This window comes from Corythoichthys intestinalis, chromosome 22, assembly GCF_030265065.1.
Source record: "Corythoichthys intestinalis isolate RoL2023-P3 chromosome 22, ASM3026506v1, whole genome shotgun sequence".
Taxonomy (NCBI): Eukaryota; Metazoa; Chordata; class Actinopteri; order Syngnathiformes; family Syngnathidae; genus Corythoichthys; species Corythoichthys intestinalis.
The window spans coordinates 15335713-15363463 of NC_080416.1; the positions used below are offsets into that span (position 1 = coordinate 15335713).

The window sequence follows — 27751 nt, forward strand, 5'->3', positions numbered from 1 at the left end:
AAATGAAGACATCATTTCACAGTTTCTGGGCTAAAGCAAGATTGCATGAATTGACAATTCTGTTTTTTTTTTTTATTCATAAAAGATATTAATAGGTCACGGTGACCAGCTCATTTTGCAAATTCAAAAAGTAATCAAGAACATAAAAGAAGGAACTAATAAAACACGTTCTAACAAAACCAGTTTTACGCTTTATAAGGGTAATTTTTGGTAAGTAAAAAAAAAAAAAAAACTGGCGTTCTTATACGGGGAAATGTAAGCCACAATATTAACATTTGTTATCCATGGCCGACATGATCCAAAAAGTGATGTCCGCAAATGTGGGTGGACCAGGTCTCACTTATAATAAATAAAATTTAAATGAATAAAAACACAAATACACTTCAGTTATGGACTCCAAAAACACTCCTAAATTCTTTCTTAAATTTAATAGTTCGGTTCCTTCGGGCAAATCATATCACATATTGTAATTGTCAATGATTGTCAATGATACCGATGATGATGACAATAAAATTCCATTCATTCATTCATTCATAGTACAGTACTGTACTTAACTAGGGCTGCAGCTATTGATTATTTTAGTTGTCGATTAATCTATCAACTAATTAGTAGGAATAATCGAGTAATCGGACTATAATGTGTTGCAAAATAAATTTTAGGAGATGTAAAACAAAGGCTTGCTAGATTGCACTTTCAAAATAGCATAACATTTGAATACACAGTGTTTCTTCAAAATATGCAGAATTTCACTTTCATTAAAAAGATAAAATACCTGATCTTAGCCTCAAAGGGTATTAAAAAATGATGTAAGTACAACAAAAGAACAGTTAGCTAACTTGCATAGCAAATGTCCGCTAGCTTAAATACTATAAAATGCTAACTTTTTTTTTTTTAAACAATGTTCTAAACAAATCCTTCAGACACATATTCCGACAAAAAACGGCTAAAATACCTATAAACTAAAATACAATTGCATAAATAAACATTAGCTTAAAGAAAAACTTACCATATGTTGATCTTAACAGGGAGTAGCTGGAGTCAGCCATGTTAAATGAGTAATGTCAGTTTATCCACCCAAATCAATAAAACTAAATGCAAACACGTTCAAAACAAATCATTACAACGCCACTTAAATTAAACGTATACTCGAAGCAGCAAAATTTGATTCAAAGCTTCTTATCGAATTACTCGAGTCAATCATTTGATCGGTGCAGCACTATATTTGACACATTTATTGTTGTAAAAACAGGTGAATTTAACTCCCAAGAGAACAGAAGAGCTTAGCAGTAACTCAAACATGAACAATCGCCCAAAAATGCTATTGTACTAACCTTTTCCAGGCCACTAAGCTATGTTAACAAAGTTAGCTATACACACTCCACATTGCAATGCTTGTAAAGTCCACATTCCTTTTTGCTTTTAAATGATTGCAGTAGTTACGCATCTGTGCTCAAGCATAGGACACTAAAACATGAATATATTTATGAGTGTCTTTATGATAACCTCACTGACTTTACGGCGACACAAAGTCAGCGGTGGAAGGAGTGTCGACGCATCATGATAAAAGTTAACTGTGTTTCGTGTCACCTGGCGTGTACAGAAGAACATCAACGGATCGAGGCGCGGCAAGTTCCAAGGAAGGATTAATTTTGTGCTTCAGTGCCTCGGCGGTCGTCCTGGGAACCATCATTGGCACTGGAAACACATCAACCGAAGGAAAAACTGGTAATCTGTCCGTATGAATTAGATTGCATTTTGTCTTGCTTACCTTCCATCTTGATGCGGTCAAAGTGAGCTAGCTTGGAGGCGGCGTAAGTCGCTTTGCTACTCTGGAGACTGCCAACTACCGCGTCCATCAGCAAGGCGTTAGTCAAGGCCTGCTGCATATACTGGGGGTCCTGGAAACAAACAGCCACTGGTTGAACTTGTTTCCACAAGCAAGCTTTCACATTAGATATTTCAGATTTGTTACTGAGCTACTCGTGTTAGACAGTGGTATGGGAAAGTGTCTGAACCTTTTGGAATCTCTCACATTTCTGCATAAAATCACCATCAAATGTGATCTGATCTTTGTCAAAATCACACAGATGAAAAAAACGGTGTCTGCTTTAACTAAAACCACCCAAACATTTTCATATTTTAATGAGGATAGCATGCAAAAAATGACAGAAGGGGGGGAAATAAGTATTTGAACCATCACATTTAATATTTTGTCCCCCCCCCCCCCCCCCCCTTTGGCAGCAATAACTTCAACCAGACGTTTCCTGTAGGTGCAGATCAGTCTGGCACATCGATCAGGACTAATCTTAGCCTATTCTTCTCTACAAAAATGCAGTAGGTCAGTCAGATTCCTGGGAGGTCTGGCATGAATCGCTGTCTTTAGGTCATGCCACAGCATCTCAACGGAGGTAGAGTCTGGACTTTAACTTTGCCACTCCAGAATGTTAATTTTGTTCTTCTGAAACCATTCTGAAGTGGATTTACTTCTGTGTTTTGAATCATTGTCTTGTTGCAGCATCCATCCTCTTTTTAGCTTCAATTGTCTGACAGACGGCCTCAGGTGTTCCTGCAAAACATCCTGATAAACTTTTGAATTCATTCTTCCATTAATGATTGCGAGTTGTCCAGGCCCTGAGGTAGCATAACAGCCCTAAATCATGATGCTCCCTCCACCATGCTTCATGGTGGGGATGAGGTAATGATGTTGGTGAGCTGTTCCGTTTTTCTTCCACACATGGCATTGTGTGTTACTCCCAAACAATTCAACTTTGGTTTTATCAGTCCACAAAATATTTTGCCAAAACGTCCGTGGAGTGTCCAAATGTCTTTTTGTGAACATTAAATGAGCTACAATGCTTTTTTAGACAACAGTGGCTTCCTCCGCGGATTTCTCCCATGAACACCATTCTTGGTAGTTTTACATATAATTGATGTGTGCACAGAGATTTTGGACTGTGCCAGTGATTTCTGGAAGTCTTTAGCAGACACTCTAGGGTTCTTTTTTTACGTCTCTGAGTATTCTGCACTGAACTTTTGGCATCGTCTTTGGTGGACGGCCAATCCTTGGGAGAGAAGCAACAGTGCCAAACTCTCTCCATTTGTACACAACTTCTCTGACTGTCGATGAATGAAAATCCAGACTTTTATAGATTTTTTAAATCCTTTTTCAGCTTTATACAAATCAACATTCCTTGATCGCAGGTCTTCAGACAGCCCTTTTGACCATGACGCACAACAGACAGTGCTTCTCATCAAGATTGGGCACACACCAGACTTAAATTATTTGGTAAATATTGTTTTCAATTGCTCTTTAAGTCTCCTTAGGCAGAGGGTTCACTTATTTTTTTCCCCCTTTTGTCACTGTTTGCATGCATCATCATCAAAATATGAAAACCTATAAATGTGTGGGTCATTTTAGTTAAAGCAGACTAGGGCTGCAGCTATCGAATATTTTAGTAGTCGATTAATTGATGGACTAGTTAGTTCGAATAATCGAGTAATCGGATAAGGAACATGAAAAATTAAAACACCTGAGCTGAGCCTCAAACGATATCATTTTAAAAAAAAATGAGGATCTGTGTACAACAAAAGAACAATTGGCTAATTTGGATAGAGGGTTAGTCTGCTAGCTTAAATGCTATAAAATGCTAAAGTTTTTTTTTTTTTTTTTACAATGCTCTTAACAAGTAGTTCAGACACATATTCCCACAAAAAACGGCTAAATATACCTACAAACTAAATTAAGAATGCATTAAACATTCGCTCAAACAAAAACTTAGCTTATGGTGGTCTTAACAGGGAGCAGTTGGATTCAGCCATATGAAAAGAGGCAGACCAGAGGGCATTGTATCCACCCTCATCAGTGAAATTAAATGCAAACACTTTTAAAATCAACCATTACAATGCCACTTTAATTAAACGAATACTCAAAGCAACAAAATTTAGTTCGAATATTTTTTTCTAATCGAATACTCGAGTTAATCGATTAATCGTTGCAGCACTAAAGCAGACACTGCGTTTTCATCTGTGTGATTTTGACAAAGATCAGATCACATTTGAAGGTGATTTTATCTAGAAGAAATGTGAGAAATTCCAAAAGGTTCAGATACTTTTCATACCACTGTACTTGGTATTACCTTGTGCTGGTCAGCCATGTCTCGTCCAGCCCACATCTCTTTGACCATAAGGTTCCAAAGTTCCGTCTCAGTCTTCAAATTGGCCTCAAAAGCTTCCTTCCTTCCCCTCACGCGCAGCTTCAAGCTGGGGATTCGTAAGAGGAGGAAAGGAGCTGAGGACACTTTTACTTCCTGCAGAGAGAATGAGAAGAAGTGATGTTACATTGTTAAGTTTTTTTTTTTTTTTTTTTAAATCTTACCTCTAAATCCCTATACTGCGCCACCTCAACATAGCCTGGCCGTCCGTCCGTCAGCAGGAAAAGCCGCCGCTGGGTCATCGCGATCTTGCCCACGCCGCGGCTCGTCTTGACCGAGGAGGACAGCTTAAAGACGCACTCGCTGGGTTCGATGTGCTCCAATACAGATGCAGGCAAGCATACCTTAAAAAACAAACAACTTTTTCTATCACTGCTGCAATTTTGCATTGGAGGTCGTTTTTAGCAACAGACAACACCTATTATAAATAATAAAAAACAAAAAAATGATAAGTAACCTTCAAGTGAAATGTGGTGGCACAACTATTTAAGTATGCATATTGCACAATTATTAGACTTCTCATAATGGAGAAGAATGTTTAAACAAATAATGACATCGCTCACAAGCGTAGCCATTGTATGGCGAACAATCACGTCATGCACGAACAGCACATAAACGCTGATACACTTTCTTTATAGTTTCTGTACCTGTTCAATATGTCGCTGTATTTTTTTAGTTGCCTGAGACAACGACAAAACCTGCTTCACTTCTGGCTCTTTTAAAGCTTGCTCTTCCAATAGCGGCGCGTACTACAGTGGGTAGCCAATAAGTGACGAGTAGGTGGGATAAACAGAGATACTCGCATTTGATTAGCTAAAATAGTACTGGCATTTATTTATATTTAAATATTGGTTTGTATTTACATTTTGCCACTATTACACATCAAAAAACCTTATGAAATAAGATTTTTTTCTATTGGAATGCACATCATCAAGATCTTGTCTATACTTTTAAAGGGACCACACCCTTAAAAAAAAAAAAAAAAATAGTTGCTAGCACGGTTGATGAAGTTGCTATTAGAGCTGTCTGATATTATCGGAAAAGCATTTTAAAATGATCTCGGATAGGGCTGCAGCTCTCGATTATTTTAGTAGATGATTAAACAATGAACTAATTAGTTGGAATAATCGAGTAATCGGATAAGGAACATAAAACATTAAAATACCTGAGCTCAACCTCAAACGGTATTAAAAAAAAAAAAATAAATGAGGATGTTGGTACAACAAACGAACAATTGTCTAACTTACATAGCGAAAGTCCGCTAACATAAATGCTAACTTTTTGTTTTTGCAATGCTCTTAACAAATGGTTCAAACATATTCCCACAAAAATGGCTAAATATAACTACGACCTAAATTACAAATGCATTGAAAAACATTAGCTCCAAAAAAAAAAAAAAAAAAAACTTAACCTTAGTCTTAACAGGGAGCAGCTGGATTCAGCCATGTACAATAAGTTATGTCATATCCACTGTTGCCACTAGGTGGCAGTGTATCCTTCCAAATCAATAATATTAAATGCAAACACTTTCAAAACAAACCATTACAATGCCACATGAATTAAACGAATACTTAAAGCAGCAAAATTTAATTTGAATCTTTTTCTAATCGAATTATTCGAGTTAATTGCTTAATCGTTGCAGCACTAATCTCGGATTATATAAGCATCGGTTTTTCATTATCGGTTTTGTGCCAATATGCCTTTTGCCTTCAAAGTAAATGTAGAAGTAAAAACTGATATTTGCACTATTTTGATTTAAAAATATATATTCATAAATATAGTGGTGCAATTAAATATAGGAACTATTTCCATAACCTAAGTTGAAGTTGTTCTCGTTTTTCACACAATGTTTATTAGGAAAACCTTGAAGTTGTTACATTTATCATTATTAAATCATCCAGTGGGGCGTCACAGTACAACTAGCCATAATATGTTGAGTACACGACCGCATATATCAGTATCCGTTTGAGATCAGTATTGGATTTTTGGAGTTGGCCAATATTGAGATGTCGGTTATTGGTTAAAAAGTCATTATTGGACAATTCTAGTTGCTATAGAAATGTATTTCCCAAGTTGGCAACATGATCCTGCCTAAATTCTTTAATAAATAGTGCCAAGCACTTTTTGTTAAGACATCCAGGAACAGTTTTTAACATCAAAAAGATAACGCACCTCCTGTGCCTCAGCTTCAGTCTCTTTCCAAATAGTGTAGAAAACTCGAAACAAGTCAGGGCCAACTTGCTTCTGATGACCTGGATTTTAAAAAACAACAACAAAATCATGCTTATCTCATATCTATTTTCTTTCTTTTTTGGCATGAGAACACATATCTTAAACATGCAACATTATGAAAGAGGCTTACCAGAAAAAGGTATCCAATGTTCCCTTTAAGATGCAACATGATAACTTATATTTGAAATGTAGGCTATTGAAACTATACAGCGAGATTCTAGTACAAACACATTTAAAAAAATATGTTCAGTTAAACCATTTCAGTTCATTCATGCAGTAATCGACATCCTGTTAATAAATTACTGGGTAAAAAGTAATTAACTGCAGCTTAATGGGCAGTCCAAAAACCGGAAAACAAATAAAGAAAGGAAAAGAGTTACGGCCATGTTAAATTGTTTCTGGCTCCCCCCTGCTAGAATAATATTTACCATATCCAGGTCTGTCTTATCTTTTATTCTCGCCTTGTTCTAATCACTCACAGGAATGCTGTCAGGTCACAGCAGGAGCTCTCTACAATGCACAAAACACCGAGCGTTTCTCGGGTAATGTAGCGTAAAGAAAATAAAGAGAACTATGCCCCGAGATCAAATAATAGAGTCTGGTTTTATACAGTAGCGATAACTACTTTGATCAGTGGCATCCACAGGAACTGCAATAAATTAGAGATGTGACAAAATATCGATATAGTAATGTATCGTGATGCTTTGCGTCCCAAAAGATTATCGATACGCTCATGCCAAGATAGTTTTGAAAAGGTCTCAATGTTTAAAAAAAAAAAAAAAGATTAACTCAAGTAATTTGATGAGAAAAAAGATTTGAATTAAATTTTGCTGCTTTGAGTATTCATTTAATTAAAGTGGTATTGTTATGGTATGTTTTGAAAGTGTTTGCATTTAGTTTTATTAATTTGGGTGGATACACTGCCCATGGCAACAGTGAATATGACATAACTCATTTCACATGGCTGAATCTTGGTGCTCCCTGTTAAGACCAAAATAAGCTAGGTTTTTGTTTGAGCTAATGGTTTTTAATGCATTTGCAATGTAGTTTATAGGTATATGTAGCCGTTTTTTGTGGGAATATGTGTGTTAACCATTTGTTAAGAGCATTGTACAAAAAAAAGAATTTTTATAGCATTTAAGCTAGGCGACTTTTGCGATGCAATTTAGTCAAATGTTCTTTTGTTGTACTTAGGTAGATCCTCATTTATTATTTTTTTTATACGGTTTCAGGCTCAGCGCAGGAATTTTACATTTTTATGTTCCTTATCAGATTACTCCATTACTCAAACTTATTAGTTCATCAATTAATCGACTTCTAAAATAATCGATAGCTGCAACCCTAGTTTGTTCATACAAAACTAGAGCATTCTCAGTCACTCTTTCTGATTTTCGGGGCATTTACAGGTCACTTTCTGTTCATTTTAGGGTATTACAAATCACTTTCCTTTGATTGTGAGTCACTGCATATTCATTAACCGGCCCACTTCCTGTTCTGTAACCCAAAATCAACATGAGGTGACTAGTAAAATGCCCAAAATCAACAGGAAATGCTCCAAAATCAACAGGAAGTGAGGAATCGTTGTATCACCATATCGTGAGATCGTTATCGTGAGCTGTGTATCGCAAATCGTATCGTATCAGACCAAGAGGTTCCCACCCGTACGATGAATACTCTTTCTTAGAAAATGATAGCAGTCAATAACCTGACTAATATACAGTGGGGCAAATAAGTATTTAGTCAACCACTAATTGTGCAAGTTCTCCTACTTGAAAAGATTAGAGAGGCCTGTAATTGTCAACATGGGTAAACCTCAACCATGAGAGACAGAATGTGGAAAAAAAAAACAGAAAATCACATTGTTTGATTTTTAAAGAATTTATTTCCAAATTAAAGTGGAAAATAAGTATTTGGTCACCTACAAACAAGCAAGATTTCTGGCTGCCAAAGAGGTCTAACTTCTTCTAACGAGGTCTAACAAGGCTCCACTCGTTACCTGTATTCATGGCACCTGTTTTAACTCATGATCGGTATAAAGTCCACAACCTCAGTCAGTCACACTCCACCTCCATTATGGCCAAGACCAAAGAGCTGTCGAAGGACACCAGACACAAAATTGTAGACCTGCACCAGGCTGGGAAGACTGAATCTGCAATAGGTAAAACGCTTGCTGTGAAGAAATCAACTGTGGGAGCAATTATTACAAAATGGAAGACATACAAGACCACTGATAATCTCCCTCGATCTGGGGCTCCATGCAAGATCTCACCCCGTGGTGTCAAAATGATAACAAGAACGGTGAGCAAAAATCCCAGAACCACACGGGGGGGACCTAGTGAATGACCTACAGAGAGCTGGGACCACAGTAACAAAGGTTACAGTACACGTCGAGGCCTGTCTGCAGTTCGCTAGAGAGCATTTGGATGATCCAGAAGAGGACTGGGAGAATGTGTTACGGTCAGATGAAACCAAAATAGAACTTTTTGGTAGAAACACAGGTTCTCGTGTTTGGAGGATCATAAGAACACCATACCCACTGTGAAGCATGGGGGTGGAATCATCATGGTTTGGGGCTGTTTTTCTGCAAAGGGACCAGGACGACTGATCTGTGTAAAGGAAAGAATGAATGGGGGCATTTATCGAGAGATTTAGAGTGAAAATCTCCTTCCATCAGCAATGGCATTGAAGATGAGACGTGGCTGGTTCTTTCAGCATGACAATGATCCCAAACACACAGCCAGGGCAACAAAGGAGTGGCTTTGTAAGAAGCATTTCAAGGTCCTGGAGTGGCCTAGCCAGTCTCCAGATCTCAACCCCATAGAAAATCTGTGGAGGGAGTTGAAAGTCTGTTTTGCCCAACGACAGCCCCAAAACATCACTGCTCTAGAGGAGATCTGCATGGAGGAATGGGCCAAAATACCAGCAACAGTGTGTGAAAAGCTTGTGAAGAGTTACAGAAAACGTTTGGCCTCCGTTATTGCCAACAAAGGGTACATAACAAAGTATTGAGATGAACTTTTGGTATTGACCAAATACTTATTTTCCACTATGATTTGCAAATAAAATTCTTTAAAAATCAAACAATGTGATTTTGTTTTTTTTTCTCCACATTCTGTCTCTCATGGCTGAGGTTTACCCATGTTGACAATTACAGGCCTCTCTAATATTTTCAAGTGGGAGAACTTTCACAATTAGTGGTTGACTAAATACTTATTTGCCCTACTGTATGCAGTAGTAGAACCTTCCTAGAGCTTGTGGAAGAAAATATATGTCCAAGTGCAACTCAAACACGACCCTATCCATCCTACTTACCAACAGTGAGTGCGTCAAAAAGCCTGTAAATTGTCCCTAGGTCTTTCACTATCCCAGATTCCTGGACGCACTTCACAAACTCATCCAGATGCATGTATTTTTTCGGTAGCTGGAAGCGTTTTACGGCTCCGTCGTCGTTCTTTGTGTCGTGTCGCTCGCGTTCCTGGTCCCGCTTGAGGCGGCTGATGAGACGCTTCAGTTCTGGGCGCCTGTCTGCCTGTGACAAATGCATTCCCAGTCAATTGTTACCTCTAAGTCAGGGGTGTCAATTGTCAAATGTACAGCCCGCGGCCCGGGAGGGGGGTCCAATCCGGCCCGTGGGGTTTTTCTGCCTGACAGGCATGACGTACAGTGCCTTGCAAAAGTATTCGGCTCCCTTGAATCTTGCAACCTTTCGCCACATTTCAGGCTTCAAACATAAAGATACGAAATTTAATTTTTTTTGTCAAGAATCAACAACAAGTGGGACACAATCGTGAAGTGGAACAACATTTATTGGATTATTTAAACTTTTTTAACAAATAAAAAACTGAAAAGTGGGGCGTGCAATATTATTCGGCCCCTTTACTTTCAGTGCAGCAAACTCACTCCAGAATTTCAGTGAGGATCTCTGAATGATCCAATGTTGTCCTAAATGACCGATGATGATAAATAGAATCCACCTGTGTGTAATCAAGTCTCCGTATAAATGCACCTGCTCTGTGATAGTCTCAGGGTTCTGTTTAAAGTGCAGAGAGCATTATGAAAACCAAGGAACACACCAGGCAGGTCCGCGATACTGTTGTGGAGAAGTTTAAAGCCGGATTTGGATACAAAAAGATTTCCCAAGCTTTAAAGATCTCAAGGAGCACTGTGCAAGCCATCATATTGAAATGGAAGGAGCATCAGACCACTGCAAATCTACCATGACCCGGCCGTCCTTCCAAACTTTCTTCTCAAACAAGGAGAAAACTGATCAGAGATGCAGCCAAGAGGCCCATGATCACTCTGGATGAACTGCAGAGATCTACAGCTGAGGTGGGAGAGTCTGTCCATAGGAGAACAATCAGTCGTACACTGCACAAATCTGGCCTTTATGGAAGAGTGGCAAGAAGAAAGCCGTTTCTCAAAGATATCCATAAAAAGTCTCGTTTAAAGTTTGCCACAAGCCACCTGGGAGACACACCAAACATGTGGAAGAAGGTGCTCTGGTCAGATGAAACCAAAATTGAACTTTTTGGCCACAATGCAAAACGATATGTTTGGCGTAAAAGCAACACAGCTCATCACCCTGAACACACCATCCCCACTGTCAAAGATGGTGGTGGCAGCATCATGGTTTGGGCCTGCTTTTCTTCAGCAGGGACAGGGAAGATGGTTAAAATTGACGGGAAGATGGATGCAGCCAAATACAGGAACATTCTGGAAGAAAACCTGTTGGTATCTGCACAAGACCTGAGACTGGGACGGAGATTTATCTTCCAACAGGACAATGATCCAAAACATAAAGCCAAATCTACAATGGAATGGTTCAAAAATAAACCTATCCAGGTGTTCGAATGGCCAAGTCAAAGTCCAGACCTGAATCCAATCGAGAATCTGTGGAAAGAGCTGAAGACTGCTGTTCACAAACACTCTCCATCCAACCTCACTGAGCTCGAGCTGTTTTGCAAGGAAGAATGGGCAAGAATGTCAGTCTCTCGATGTGCAAAACTGATAGAAACATACCCCAAGCGACTTGCAGCTGTAATTGGAGCAAAAGGTGGCGCTACAAAGTATTAACGCTAGGGGGCCGAATAATATTGCACGCCCCACTTTTCAGTTTTTTATTTGTTAAAAAAGTTTAAATAATCCAATAAATTTTGTTCCACTTCACGATTGTGTCCCACTTGTTGTTGATTCTTGACAAAAAAAATTAAATTTCATATCTTTATGTTTGAAGCCTGAAATGTGGCGAAAGGTTGCAAGATTCAAGGGAGCCGAATACTTTTGCAAGGCACTGTAGCTCATTCATACTGTACATACAAAATTACATGCTTTTCTTTTGACATTTGCGTCGTAAAACTGTAGATTTGTGTGATCGAGTGTGTGCACTACTGCACTTGGCTCAATTTCGTGTCGCAGTTACTGTAATTTTCGGACAATAAGGCGCACCTGAAGATAAGCCTGCACCCACCAATTATGACATTTGTTCATCGATAAGTCGAACCGGACTATAAGCCGCAGCAGTCCTCAGTGTATTATGGGATATTTACACCAAAAGATATTGACTGGTAACACTATATTTGACAGAAGCATCAAAAGAATGTCATAAGATCAAATGAACCACCATGAAGATTTGAACCAATTGGCTTCAAAGCTTCATTGCTTCAACAAGCTTCATTTGGCCATCGATGCTCCCTTGGAGGAGCCAGTCAACCTCTGCTGCCACCTTCTGTCAACACTGTTGTCCTCCAACATGCCTCCTAACATGCAATGCAGCGCTACAGATGTAAAAAAACAATCAAAATTCATGCCTTCTGTGGTGATTATTTCTTCAGTTACTGTTCCAGTTGTTTCATTAATTGCAAGTTATGGTATTTCGTAACACTTTTTTTGACAGTGGCGCCATAAGACTGTCATAAGACCATCATAATTATGACATGACACTACGTTGATGAATGTTTATGACAGATTTCCTTTTGTGTCATCTGGCATATTATCCCACTTTTTAATGGATGTAAATATCTGAGATGGACACAAATGGAGTTAGTGACATAATTTATAATGTCACTAATGTCCATGATAGTGTCATGTCATTATTATGACAGTCTTATGGCAGTCTTATGACACAGCTGTCAAAGAAAGTGTTACCTATCAACCCAAATAAATCAACAAATAAGCCGCACTGGACTATAAGCCGCATGATTCAAAATGAGGCAAAAAAAAAAAAAAAAAAAGTAGAGGGTTATAGTCCGAAAGTAACGGCCGTAATTTTCGCACTATAAGCCGAACCTGACTATAAGCCGCACCCTTCAAATTTGACACAAAATCAGCATTTGTCCATAGATAAGCCACACTGGACTATAAACCGCAGCTGTCCTTACTGTATTATGGGATATTTACACTACTGTAAAAGATATTCACCGGTAACAATTTATTTTACAGCGGCATCATACGACTGTCATAAGACCAAATGAACCACCATGAAGCTTTGAACCAATTGGCTGCAAAACTTCATTGCTTTAAGAAGCTTCGTTTGGCCATCACTGCTCCCTTTGGGAAGACAGTCAACCTCTGCTGCCACCTGCTGTCAACACTGTTGTTGTCCAACATGCCTCCTAGCATGCGTTGCAGTCTCACTTTATTATCTTGCTTTTGAATAGATGTAAAAGAATCAAGCTGGACATAAACGGAGTTAGTGAGATAATTTGCCGGATGACACTTAATGACATCTTTCATAAGCATTCAGTAATGCCCATGATTGTGTCATGTCATAGTTATGACAGTCTTATAACACTGTTACCTATTACCCAAATAAATCAACAAATAAGTTGCACTGGACTATAAGCCTCAGGATTCAAAATAAAGGAAAAAAGTAGCGTCTTATACTCCAAAAATTCCGCTACTTGGCCAAAAATAAACTAGTCTGATTACATGAGATCTAATAGCCATAAATGTGGCCTGCGAATAGGGATGGGGATGGAGAACAGATTCCTATAGAGAACCGGTTCCGTACGTATCAACTCCATGGAATCGTTTGGCAGTTATCTAACAAGTCTCATATTGACTCCAAGCAGCATGAAATACGTCACATAATTTACGCATGTTACACACGCTCAAATCAGTAAGTAAGACTACTTGATTATTCTAAGAGTAATCAGTCATCAAGTACTGTATAATCTGGAGAGCCATCACCGAGTGACTGGTCCCTTTGCATTGGTTTTCACAGGCCATGTCAATTATTCATGAGACTACTTAAAGAAATAGTGATTTTTCCCAAAAAGTCTATTAATGGGTCTATCGTATTCCTAGTCGAATACTCCATAAGAAAAATATAACATACTGTATATGCATCTAAAATAATTGTAAACGATTTTATCAGCAATTTTAATACTCTTTTCGGTCGGTAGTCCACCAATCAGTGGGTTTTTTTTCGGAATAATTTGAATTAGGTGGGTCGTAGGGCCAATCTGACTACTGATTTCACACAAAAGTATATACCTCCGCATCCCATGGTGGTATTTTTGTGTTGCTACGACTAACGGAAGTGGATGTTCCAAATTACTTCCCGAAATGCATCTGACGACTACAGCCAATCAGCGTATTTTCGCCCTTAATTTGAGATAGGATGGTCCCATTAGTTCCAAACCACTTTTATTCTACTCAGTATCAAAAGGCCTTTCCATAGAGTACCCCCAACTATGTCTAGGAAGTTAACAAATCTAAGTTAACGGAGGATTGTGCTCGAATTCCTCTTATATTGTATGAGATCCAACTGTCCTTATGCAATTACACCAACCTAATTATAAACTTGTTAATATTTGGGACAACAAAAGAGATACTCTGCCCCTGCTGTCTGGACTAGCTGAACACTTTCTGTGTGTGCAGGCTTTCTCCACCCCATCTGAGAGGGTGTTCTCCACTGCTGGAGACACCATAAGTCCAGAAAGATCACGTATCCGACATGAAAATGCAGACATGCTTATTTTTCTGCAAAAGAATAGTTAATTTTGCACATTTGCACTACGCACTGTTCTGTTGTATTTGACAGTGTTTATCTTTTTTTTATTATTATTTTTGAGTGCTATATCAGCCCATTTTAATTTCTATTAGAAAAATGTTTCAGTAAACTGTTACACCTTCTTGTCTATTTGCCACAGTTACATATTGCCACGGTTAACATCGAGGATTTGGGCCTCTTTTGACATTGTTGTGAGTTTGTAAGATTAAACTAGATGCCAATCAAAATGTTTTTCTTTTTTCCCTAATTAGAATCGATAATCGATAAAGAATCGAATCTTTAAGCAATATCGATAATGGAATCGGAATTGTAAAACTCCTAATAATTCCCATCCCTACCTGCGAAGGAAAATGAGTTTAACACCCTTCTCTAAGAAGCACATAACATTAGGAGTTCATATCAAACAAATACCTGCAAACGCTCGGCTTCTGGAAGTGAGTCCACCAGAGACTTAACCATCTGCAGAGGAAATATGTCGGAGTCGGTCTTATAAAGACTCTGGAAGTCTTCCAAAGCGTCCAATCGTCTGTTTGACACTGTGTTGACCAAACCGCGCAAGTAGTGATACCTGTACAAATGAGTTTCTGTCAGAATTATAAAAACGTTCAAAATGTTCTTGGTACTTTACCTTGCCAGCAAAGCAGATTCTTCAGGAGGAGTGGCGCTAATAGCCTTCCCTAGGTTCGCAACCATTTCCGAATAATAGTTCTGGACGTAATGATATGCCAAAGGAGGAGGAAATTCGGGGAGGCGGAAAACCTTCACGGGTTTTTGAGGAAGTTTCAACCCTGGAAACATCATGAGGAGGAAAAACTCATCAGTTGATTTCATTTGACAACAGTTTTTAAGTGTATACCCGCACACACCAATGTCAGGGGTCATTTTCCTAAGCGATGCCGGTCTTACGGGGCTGATGCCATTGAGAGTTTCATGGACCGACTGGTCCAGGTTGGGCATGCTGGCTCCCAGCCGCTTGCTCAGTCGGTTATCTGGGCTAGCATAGCTGTTATAGCCGTTCCGCGACAGCTCGGACATGGGCGGACGGCGGGGTGATTCTGTCACTCCGCGATTCCTGCAAAACGACAGCAACAACAAAGTTTTATCTATTACAGGCAGTCAGGAAATGGAAAAAAAACTAATTTTATAAAACAGGAAGCTAATGTTAGCATGAGCAAAAAATCAGCACATTTTATGAGCTTGCCTGAGACTTCCAGCTATAATTACATACAAAGAGTTTGCAATTGCACCACCCAAATTGTCCCACGGTGTTCAAATCATTGCAAAACGTACCTCTGTGCAAGGTTGCGCGTGTTTTGCTCCATGCGGCTGAAGCTGTCTTGTTTCCTGTTGAGCCTGTCTCGCAGGAATGAGTGAAAGATGTGAGTGTCTAGAACCTGAAGGCAAACAAACAAAAACAGAAGGGTCAGCAAGTGCATTAAGTGTTTACATGATGTGTGTTTGTGATTAATAGTACGGTATACCTTTTTGTAAAATAGCTGGTCTGATGGATCCCGGTTTCTCAAAAACTCCTCACTGTTAAAAACTCGATGCTCATGGTTTAGAAAGTCCTGGACTCCTCTGCGCAGGACATTTGAATTATTTTAATATGATTCTGATTCTAATGGGTATAAAGGGTAAACACATGCCTAAAGATGTTGACCAGCAGTTCCAGGCAAATATTTTGTATCTGCTTGTTGAGTCGTCTCTGCCAGGCTCGCCGCTGAGCTCGCATGGCATTGGCGTCGGTGGCCGATCCCAGGTGACACAGCTCCAAGTCATAGTGAAGTTGTAGCGACTCAGCTCTGAAGATCAACACACGTGACACAAATTTAACGAACAAGAAATTGCACGTTCAAACAGATTCTGATGTTACCTTGAAATAAAACACTCAGCCGCAGTCAGAGGAATCGTGGCTAGGTCGACGACGTCCGCCCATGATGACTGAATGATACCGTCGTCAATATTCACCAGGATGAGATCCTCCGTCTCCTGGAATTACGCATGAAAAATGACGCAACTAAAATTGCGGTAAGCATGACAAATTTATGTACTCACCGCAGCTACTTCTTCAAAATGACTAATATGGCAGCCCATCAGGAAGGCCGTAGGCGCCATCAGGAAGTCCAGCATGCCTCGAGACAGGACAGGAACGTAGGGGTGCTGCCAGGTGAGAGGCTGCGTTGGGACAGGAAAGAAGCGCACTCTAAACTTACTGTATATAGTGATCCCTTGTTTTTCGTGGTTAATGGGGACCAGAACCCGTCACAATAAGTGAAAAACCACGAAGTAGCGCCCCACCCCCAAAATATTTTTTGTGTTCAATGGATTTTTTTCAGATTTAGCATTGGAAGAGATACATAAAAGACTTTTTTTCCCCCAAAGTACAATTTTAAAAAAACAACTTTTATGTATATGGCGGAAAACACTCAGTTGACTTGAAGTTCCGCTCTGAGACCCCCAATTTGGCCAAATTTCAAAATTGTCCGATATGCATGTGTGATACATCATTGGAAAGCTTCAAATCTCAATTTTCCGGGGGAAGAAAAATTTTGAACAGGAGGGCTTTTAAAAAAAATGTTTTTTAAACAGCAAAACCTTATCTGGAGGTGAGAGCACGTGAGAGCAGAATTACAGACGCCATGACTTTAACGAGATATTATCGCGTACTTACCTTGTTTCCATCCAAAAACTCTGTGTAGCATGTATCTCTGAGTGTCAAGACACAGCTGTGAATGGCCACAGCTGGATTTTTGGGGGATTTTATGGGTGAAACATCGTAATATTACAAGGGTCGCGATGCAGAAATCGCAGACATCAAGGAGTGGTCAAGATGTTCTTTTTCATATATTTAGCCTTTTAAATGTTTTATTTTCAGTTTTTTGTTGTTTGGATCGATTATTTATCATCTAACATATCGGAGAAAATGCGACAGTAACAAAAAAAAAAACAAAAAACAAAAAAAAAAACAATTAAGCGATAGTTTTGAGGTAGAGATCTGTGACTTTTTTACAGACGCCATTTTTTTCATTGTGACGTCGTATGTTTAAAAATTTAAAATATGCAAGTGAATAATTTATTTAATGTTTTTTTTTTTTTAAACTAAATATTAGACATCAATTAATGATTGTAATCTAAAAATGACAGACATTTTGAATACTAAATATAGTTAATAACCTTCGTTTTATGGCTGGGTTAAAACAAACATGGTTTCGCGACGTCTGAAACCGGGGGTTTACGAAACGGAAAAAATAAAAATACTTCGGGGGCTTAATGCGCCATGAATCTGCTATGGTAGCATATAGACATATTGTACTATCAAACACAACAGTTGTTTTGACTCAAAATACAGCAGTTTATTTTAAAGAGGAGTGCAAGAGCAGAAGAGCAGTTTTAAACATGTTACTGTCCCACTGAATTTTTTGTAAACAACAATAAATTAGAAAAATTCTTGTCCTTATTAAATGCTTCATTGATTGAGTCCCCTCAAATCCACTCAAGCTGCTTACTTACACAAAATGAGTTGCCACAGCAACTGTTTAACAGCTTAACGATGATTGGTGCATGTGGCGCTTTGAAGTTTCGGCTTCCAAGCATCTCTGGCAAGATCAAACCTTAATGTCTGTCCATCATCGTTAACTTTAATAAGCAACTCCAGTGCACTGCCAGACAAAGAAAAGTAGCAGGAGGGAAACCACGTGATCGGATTGTGACAGTTCATCTGTATTTTTTTTTTTTCGTCGTAAATGAAAACTGGACTGAGGGCGCGAACTGGACTGAGTTTGAAGCGCGAAGTAGGAAGGGATCATTGTATATAAATGGAACTTTGTCTGTGTGTGTCTGGAAGGGGTGCGTGTTTGTGTGTGTTCGTTCCCTATAGACTCCAAAACAGCTCAACCGGTTTCCTTAAGAATTTAAACATTTGTACTATATAGGGGTGTTAAAAAATGGATTCTGGGGTATATTGCGATATTACGTCACGCAATTCTCGTATCGATGCAAAATCCGTCTGTATCGATCCTTACGCGTGTTTTTGATGAAAGTAAACAATTCAGTGGCTGCAATTCTACTCCGGTCCAGTAGATGGCAGCACCCACCATTTGCTTTGCAGTCTACTGAAGTTACAACAAGATTAGACTAATCCGAAATGAGATTTGTGTTCGTCGCCCTATAGTGGTTGCTCGGATTAGTCCTTTTATAAGTATGAAATTTGGGCTAATTTTGGCTTTGACTGCAAAAATCGGAGGCATGGACTATTTAGAATCCTGCATTTAAGCAGGTTTGGACTAGACATGTGCCAATTACCGGTTTCAAGGTATACTGTCACAGTTTCAAAACCGCAAAAATCTTCCGTCACACCATTCCTACGGTATTAGCTATTTTTTATGTCCCAAAAATGCAGGGAGAAATCTCTCGCTTGCAGTTGCAAGGCTCAACTCTTCCCCATTGGTTTTTGCTCAGTGTCAGTGAGTCAGCTGTGCTACACAATGGCTGGAGGAGGTGAAACTCCTGAACTTTTCCCCATTGAAGAAAACGAAATCGCTGGTATGGGAATACTTCGACTACAGAAAAAGTTACAGACGCCCGGGGCTTAGAGTAGGAGGGCCAAACGACATGTAAAACATGTTTGCGGAGGGTGGCTGCCAAGGAGGCAATATCTCCAATATGAGTTCGCATTTATACAAAATTAAAGGTTTAGTAAACACTGTCATGAATGTTTCTCACCAGCTATGAGAGTTAACTCCAGCATGTTTAGTGTGTCTAGCGGTGGTAAAACATGGTGTTTTTTTTTCTCTGGCAACTGTCTGTGTTGAGAAAGAGAGTGTGGGTATAATGTAAATAATTTTTTGTTCTGATGATAATAATGTTAAGCTGTGATGTGGGTTTAGGTTCACCTAAATGACTGCATTTATTTTCATTTTATTTTTTTTAATAATTATATTCCAGTTTGCTATTATGTTTTGAAAGTAAAAATCCTGTTCAATGAAAAAAAGCAGCGTTAAACAGTATTTGGGTCTTCGAATTATGTGGTCTTCATTTGGTCATGCAAAATGACAGTGAGACTTCAACCAACAACTTGCTAATGGTAAGTGTGGAACCACTGAATTGGCGGCCAGAAACCGTGGAGAAGCCCAGATTTCGAGGTTTCTTACGTGTGGATTTAACAAACCTTGGCCCCAATAACCCAGCACAAGTGGTTTTGCCAGGCTATACTGCTTGTATGAGATAAAGATAAAGAGAAACAATTCCAACAATGGTTGCCGACCTGCAGATAGAGAAGGAGGCACTCGGCAACCAAAGTGAGTCTGGCCCAGTCGCTTGAGAAGAAAACCAGCCGTTGTTCTTGGAGGAGGCAGGACAAAATCTAAAAGAAGATAACAATGATTGCTGTGGATTTGAAATCCAACAAAGGTGACAAATTGAACATTCCTAACTTCAACGTCAATTTCCCATTTCTAGATTTCTCTGTTGGCGAGTGCCAAGTTAAAGTTCAAAATCTTGGTCAGCCATGTGCAAACAAACATTGCAGATCTACTTTGTCATTGTGCAATCGCAGTCTAAAAGAGGAAAGCGATACATCCGGGAGTGTTACCTGGAGGAGTGTCGCGTGTGAGAAACAGAGCAAAGGAAGGTGCAAGTCCACGTCAAAAATAGGACTGTCCTGCTCCTCCCTAGATGGAAGAACCACTTGCAGGGGACGTAGGCTAAAGCACTGACACACAAACAGAGAATTAATATGGAAAGGAACATGTAAGAGCAATGTTTGCATGTGAACGGTTTTCTGACCACGTGTAGTTGTCCGGGTGGCGGTAAAGGAACCAGGGACAACTTGGCGGAAAACTCCTTCAAGGTTTCCGCAAAGTCGGCTTGCCTCACGGGCCGGAGCTGTGCCAACAAACTAAAATGCCACCCAAAAAAACCATTATGAGTATGGTTAAAAAAATGGCAATGCGCCAAAGTCTTACCATGACAAGCAGTCCCTTAAAGCGTTGTAGTAAGGTAACTTGGAAATGACACACACGGCGAAGGGAGTGAAAAGACGGCATTTCGATGAAATCCAGCGATGGCCGTTCTGGATGGCAGCTTCCTGACAGGACTGAGGATGAGTCCATTAGAAATGACAATCTGAAAACAAACCTGTCTTGGAATTCGCGTTTACCTGCACAGATCTGTAAAACTGCGCCACAACTCCATGAGTTCGGTTCCCCAACAGGTCAGTAAAGACTAGGAAGTGATAAGCATCTTCTTTCTGCTCATGGGCCAACTGGAGACCACCTAATTAGCACAAAATATTGGTTAAAATCTATATTAGGGACAAAAAATGAACAAAGACGTACCTGGAAAACACAGCTGTGGTAACGCGATAAGATCCAGATCCTTTGGAACGCTGATGTCCTCAGTTGCCGAGGAGACTTCAGAATGATTGGCGGATTCCCCGTTATGAGTCGGGCCTGCAACTCGGTCTCGTCTCTGCAGGAAGTTGCAAATAGTTCTAATATTTTTAAAAACAACGTCTTAAAACGTTCAGAACTATAAATACCTTCTTAATGAAACTTCTCCGCCGCTGCACACGGCTAAAGGACGGACCAATGGCGTGACTGGAATTGGTCTCCTTGGTGACAAAAGGTGGGATGTGGACTTGCAGTACCTCTGCATCCATTAGGGGAAAGTCCACAAACTTTTTTTGCTGATGTAGCTGGTGTATAGTAGAACAACAGTGCAATTATAACAACAGTGATTTATCACGTTTCAGAGCTGTCAATGGATATAGATGTCCAATCTAGTGCTGCAACGATTAATCGATTTACTCGAGTAATTCGATTAAAAAAAAAAAAGCTTCGATTCAAATTTGGCTGCTTTGAGGATCCGTTTAATTAGAGTGCCGTTGTAATGGTTTGTTTTGAAAGTTTGCATTTAGTTTTATTTATTTGGGTGGACACACTTCCTTCTAGTGGCAACAGTGAATATGAAGTAACTCATCTAACATGGCTGTATCCAGCTGCTCCCTGTTAAGATCAACATGAGGTTGCACGTTTTTGTTTGAGCTAATATGTGTCTTGATGCGTTTGTAATTTAGTTAATAGGTATTTTTAGCCGTTTTTTTATGTCAGAATATGTGTTTGAACGATTTGCTTAGATCACTGTTTAAAAAAAAAGTTTTATAGCATTTAAGCTAGCGGATTTTTGCTATGCAAGTTAGCTAATTGGTCTTTTTTTTTTTTTACTTAGACCCTCATTTATTTATTTATTTTTTAAATACCATTTGAGACTAACCTCAGGTATTTTAATTCATTTTTTTCATGGAAGTGTAATTCTTCATATTTTTTAGAAACACCGTTTTCAAATTTAATTTTGTAATTTAGTTTAGAGGTATATTTATCACTTTTTTGTGGGAATATGTGTTTAAACGATTTGTTAAAAGCATTGTTAAAAAAAAAACACGCTAGCATTTTAAGCTAGCAGACTTTTGCTTTGCAAGTTAGCTAATTGTTTTTTGTTGTTGTTGTAATTCGATCCTCATTTGAGGCTAAGCTCAGGCATTTTTAATTTATCTTTAAATGCATTTATTGCTCTTGTGAAAAGAAAGCACAATTCTACAGAGTTTGAAAAAAAAATCTGGTATTTTATTTTGTATTCACATTTAATGCTCTTTTGAAAGTGTATTCTTAGCAAGCCAAAATAAGTGCTATTGCAAGCATAAACATTTGTTTCTTTGTTTAACATCTTAAATTGCTTCTACAACGCATTAAATGTACTCGATTATTCGAACTAACTAATGTAGTTGCGTAGACTTTTTAATGTATTATATAATTACGAAGTCTACTAATTATATAATACTTCATAATGTATTCTATAATTATGAAGTCTACACTAGTTGATAGATTGATCATTTACTTAATAATCGATAGCTGCAGAATCTATTGCCGTCAAGAACAGAACTATGACAACCTGGTAGACATCTCTGAGTTTATCATTTGAGGCTCCAACCACCACGCATGCCTCTAACAGTCCAGAAGGGAGTTCTGCCATTGTGCGCTGTAAGAAACATAATGAAACCAAGATGAGAGGAAATAACATCATAGGATCCCAACGTGAACCTAACAGAGCTCCCTGAACCGAAAGATGATTAAAAACCTGAGTCACTCCATTTTCCAGTAAAGTGTGGGCTACAGTTGTACCAAAAAAGGGCCGTAGTTAGCAATTAAAATCCAGCAAAATCACTCACTGATGTGTTAACACATACAGTATCCAGTATATTTAGAAAGCGAGGCATTTCTCTACTAGCCAAACATTTGACTTGACTTAGTTACAGCTACAAGTAAAAATCACTTGGACGCATGTAACATGTTCCCATCTCGAATCCTGATTTTGCACCCTTCTACGCTTTGTCAGTCTTCTTATGAAACCTTGACAAGGTGTTTCTCTTTAGGCCATTCCTGCCTCCAGCTGGCTGTCATGGAAACATACACTTCAATCCCACCCCCCACTAGGTTTGTTAAAGCGCTTGTAGGAGCAGGGCATCAAAACAAACCTATAACAAAACGCAGATGTGACACTGAAACCGATAGACAGTAGTTAGTTGTGTGGTGAAGGGCAATATTAGAACCTTCCTCTCTGATAAAGGTTGAGGTTGTGCTGATTTTTAGTCAGGATTGACTCAAGACAGTTACGACATCTTGGATTATTTCTGTGACGATTACATCTAATTGTTTTTTTATATGGGGTATTTCATTGGCAAAGGGAAATTACGACATTCCTTGTTTTTTAGATTTACGTCAGTGATGATTAGAAGCTAATACTTTCTTTTTCTGTTTAGCTCAAAATGAGGAGAAAATAAATAAATAATAATAAATTAAAACTCAAAAACTTGAAATACCTATCAAACCTACATTGACTTAATTTACGATTTACCGCCTTCTAATTCAAAATAACAGCAGACTAACCAATGACAATAAAGGTGAGCATTGTGGGAGTGACAGGATCAAAACAAGTTTGGCCTCATATCTTCTGGCCGGGTGGTTTGTAGACGTGAGAACACGGGAAAAACTGACTTTTTTAAGGATTGAACACAAATTCATGAACAAGATGGCACATTTAACCTGAGGACAAAACTTTTTCACACACATATTGGAGCTTCTATTAACTTAATTCTTTAAAAGCAACCTTTCAGGGAAAAGAATGCAGAAACTTGTGTTTGCAAGAGCAGCTCCCTTTTCTGTGTCAAGGCATACTCTGACCTGTATATTTGTGAAGTCTTTACTGTTTAAAGATGCCCCTTTTACCCTTTGTTGAAATAAAAGCTAAATTCTCTGCAGGAACTTGTGAAAATGTGGACACTTCTTGAGAATGTCCACAATTCCTCTTTATTCAACATAGCCTTTGATTACTGTAATTTTCCCACTATAAGCCGCTACTTTTTTCCTTCATTTCGAATCCTGCGGCTTTTAGTCCAATGTGGCTTATTTGTTGATTTATTTGGGTTAATAGGTAACACTTAATTTGACAGCGTCGTCATAAAACCCTCATAATTATGACATGACCTTATCACGGCGGCAAGTTATGTCACTAACTCTGTTTATGTCCAGCTCTGATCTTTTACATCCATTCAAAGGTGAGATCATTTGCCGGATAACAGTAAATGACCTCTGTAATAAGCATTCATTAATGCTCATGACATTGTCAAGTCATAATTATGATTGTCTTAAGACAGTCTTATGGTGGCACTGTCAAGTAAAGTGTCACTAAATACCATAACTGGCAATTAATGAAACAACTGGACAGTAACTAAAGAAATTATTAGCACAGTACATGAATTTTGATTGTTATTTACATCTCTAGCGCCGCAATACATGTTAGGAGGCATGTTGGACAACAGTGTTGACAGCAGGTGGCAACAGAGCTTCTTGAAGCAATGAAGCTTTGCAGCCAATTAGTTCAAAACTTCATAGTGGTTCATTTGGTCTTATGACAGTCGTACGATGCCGTTGTCAAATAAAGTGTTACAGGTTAATATCTTTTGGTGAAAATATCCCATAATATAGTGAAGACAGCTGCGGCTTATAGACCCTACCCACGTGACGTCACAACTCCGCTCTCCTGAATGGTACCGCCCAATTGTCCGTCAAAACATAGTGTTAACCTGTTACGGCTACGTACATTCCTCCTATTTACGGCGTGTTTTTCTGCTCCTTAACATTAATAATCAAAATGGTGAAAGCGTGTGTGGCTGTTGGTTGCACTAACAGAGAAGATGGAAGGAGAGACTTGAAGTTTTACCGTATTCCGAGGGATCCAAAGAGGAGAGCGAAATGGACGGCTGCAATTCGACGTGAAAACTGGGCACCAAAAAATCACCACAGACTATGTAGTAGTCATTTTATATCCGGTAAGATGCATTTAAGATATACTTAGAGGGTTTTGGGCTGACAAATAACCACAATTAAGATCATTGCTAGGCTAATCGCTGACAACATACACGTATGTATGTAGTGAGAGTGCTATCGCTAAACCATATAAACATAAAAAGCCCTAACTGCATTGACAAATGACATGAAATAAATTAGACTTGACAGTGGATGTTAGCGAGAATAAAAGATTTTGAATTGAAAATTCCGTAACTCACCTTTCCAAGCACAAGATAGATTCCTGCCGAATTTTCGTGGACGAGGACCTGTTTCACCCAACCAGCAACAAAGTATTTATAAGCCTCCAAGCTCTTGAAGTTTTTCCAAATTTTCGTGAGAACAGGCTGATTTTGTGTGGACAAGATAGTTGTAAATATCAGCGTAGCAGATGTCAGGCAGACAGGGCGAAGACAGTGGGTCGAAAAACATCGATTTGGGCATCAAATATGGATCTGGCGACTGTATAGAACGAAGCTTTTCCACATAACGCCTTTTATGCAACACATCCAGTGAGTTTACGGCATCCGAAAGCACCGGGTCTTCCATTAAATGCATTTTAAATTCCTCGATCAATTGAAACCAATGCTAATACAGAGACAAAATGACGGACAAGGGGGCGGAACCATACAGCGAGCACGTGGTTTTGTGACGTCGGTGGGTAGGGTCTATAGTCCAGTGCGGTTTATCGATGAACAAATGTCATTTTCGTGTAAAATTTGGTGGGTGGTGGCTTATAGTCAGGTGCGCCTTATAGTGCAAAAATTACGGTACATAAAACTAGGGCTGGGCAATGGTTGCTCATTTTAAACTCAATTAATCACTTTTTTGTTTCTAAACCCAATCTGTATAGTAATGAATTGAAACGTAATTATTAGCACACTTTGTTTTTTTAATGTACTACCATATTAATGAAATAATAATCTAAACTCATTAGCTGCCATTGACAGCGATAGACGTCCAATCCGTTTGAACTGTCGCTGCCAGCCCTCCCGCTTCAATGCTTTAGAGGTCTATTGTTGTCAATGGGAGACAATGAGTTAATGCACGGTTAAAATAATTAACTGTGAGATTAATTGTGCTCAATTGCTCTCTGTATATTAGTACATTCAAAGTAGTAATTAGCACACTTTTATTTTAAGTGTACTATCACATTACTGAAACATTAATATAAATTAACTCACGTCACTGTGTGGTAATGTGCATTTAATTTACTGTGTTTGTGTTAATACAGTGATCCCTCGCTATCTCATGCTTCAAACTTTGCGCCCTCAATCTATCGTGGATTTTTTTTTTTTTCAATTAAAAACAACAACACTATTTTATTTAAAAATGTTAAGATATATGTGTGTATACATGTACTAATCCCAGATAGCAGACCAACATTGAAAAGATGTTGGATCAACATTCCGCTGTAGATCTTATATCATTGAATCAACGTCACTTTTGCACCCTCAATTAATGTTGTTTCAACGTTGAAATCCTTACAAAACCTAAACGTCATTTCGATTAATAATAATATTGGAGCAACGCTGAATCAATGTTTTGTTTTCGACCAAAACGCCCGTCATCCATAATTCGATGACTTTTCAATCATATTTCCCGGTCAATCATAAATCAACTATTTTTCAACATTAGTTCATCAACTATTAACCCAACCATTGCCTGACATACCGTAGAAAAACGTTGTTTCAACGTTACTTGACGTCGAAATTTTCTATGTCAACCATACTGATGATTTTGATAGACAATCAACATTTATTCAAAGTTGGTCTGCTATCTGGGATTATTGTTTTCTTGTGTATATATATCTCTTTTGCCTGATAATTGTTACATTTACAGTGCTTAAAAACCATTTTTAAAAATATACATATGTTTTTTTTTGTTTTTTTATTTTTACTTTGGGTAAAAGGGAGAAAACATGTTTAACATGTATATCTTCTGTTAAATAGGAATCACTACAATGAACACACACACACACACACAATAAATAAATAAACTCCGCCTCTACTTCGCGGATTTTCGATTTTCGCGGGGGCAGGGTCCCCATTAACCGCGAAAAACGAGGGATCGCTGTATAGCTGTGAGTTACCTCGCCCGGCCTTACTACTTAATTACAGAAAATAATGGTTAAATGTTTTCATTTCAGAGTATTTTGGGTCATTGACGGTAAAAAAATAAATTTCAGGAGGAAACTATAATTCGGTTGTTTTTATTACAGTTACAACTCAAAATTGTAATGGGAATTTGGGTCAAATTAAATTTATTGATGTACCTGACCAAGAGGAGTGCCCACCTTACCCCCACCATAGATATTTAACACGCGGTATTTTTAGGAGGGGAAACATTTCAAATAATTTTGGAGATGTTCGACCTGTAAAATGCAATATTTTAACAATGCGTTTTCAATCAACACATTAACGTTTTCAACTTCCTCCAAGTTAAGAATTATTGACAAGTTACGTGTCAAAGTTATTTAGTGAGTAAAACGATTGCACACCGAGTAGTCGTTTATGTTAGTTGACAGTCGATGGGCGCTTAGTTACAACGCAAAAAAAAAAAAAAAAATCACTTACCTTCAATTAAACATTCCCACAAAAACTGCTCATTCCAAACAATTCCGCGTCCATTTAAAAGTTTACACGGCACGGACACGAACTAAACGTGAATACAGTCGTTCATCGTGTTCACATGAGTGAACTGTGTGAACTGACGATACGTCAAAGTAACTTTTTGAGGGTAGCCCGCGCTAATGTGAAACTCGTCGAAATGTAATTTCAACATCCGGGTGGGGTTTCAACATTAAAGCAACTTCCGCTTCAATTCCCGGATATTCAGAGTAAAGCGCCGCAATGGCGCCACTTGCTGTACATTTATTCAAATTACTGTCTTTT

The 27751-nt window shown here is 38.7% G+C and overlaps 1 protein-coding gene across 3 annotated transcripts in view; it reads right to left on the reverse strand.

Moving 5' to 3' along the window:
* dennd3a (DENN/MADD domain containing 3a) overlaps positions 1-27621 on the reverse strand; it is a 42422-nt gene extending 14801 nt beyond the window's left edge. For 2 of the 3 annotated variants that reach the window (XR_009061900.1, XM_057828270.1), the window contains exons 1-23: positions 27434-27621; positions 22405-22491; positions 20996-21151; positions 20793-20925; positions 20615-20730; positions 20421-20551; positions 20242-20353; positions 20048-20167; positions 19721-19819; positions 16513-16632; positions 16331-16446; positions 16104-16259; positions 15939-16035; positions 15748-15851; positions 15324-15529; positions 15086-15245; positions 14869-15025; positions 9756-9972; positions 6384-6463; positions 4376-4555; positions 4137-4307; positions 1769-1898; positions 1588-1695 (exon numbers count right to left, since the gene is read on the reverse strand). Coding sequence is in view for 2 of the 3 variants with exons in the window: in XM_057828270.1 (XP_057684253.1) it covers positions 1588-1695; positions 1769-1898; positions 4137-4307; positions 4376-4555; positions 6384-6463; positions 9756-9972; positions 14869-15025; positions 15086-15245; positions 15324-15529; positions 15748-15851; positions 15939-16035; positions 16104-16259; positions 16331-16446; positions 16513-16632; positions 19721-19819; positions 20048-20167; positions 20242-20353; positions 20421-20551; positions 20615-20730; positions 20793-20925; positions 20996-21151; positions 22405-22485 (2950 nt within the window). In the remaining variant the exon portion in view is untranslated. Of the gene's footprint in view, positions 1-1587; positions 1696-1768; positions 1899-4136; positions 4308-4375; positions 4556-6383; positions 6464-9755; positions 9973-14868; positions 15026-15085; positions 15246-15323; positions 15530-15747; positions 15852-15938; positions 16036-16103; positions 16260-16330; positions 16447-16512; positions 16633-19720; positions 19820-20047; positions 20168-20241; positions 20354-20420; positions 20552-20614; positions 20731-20792; positions 20926-20995; positions 21152-22404; positions 22492-25078; positions 25205-27433 lie in introns of all 3 variants that reach the window. The other variant, XM_057828272.1, reaches the window with a different exon arrangement.
* Between the last annotated feature and the right edge of the window lie 130 nt (positions 27622-27751).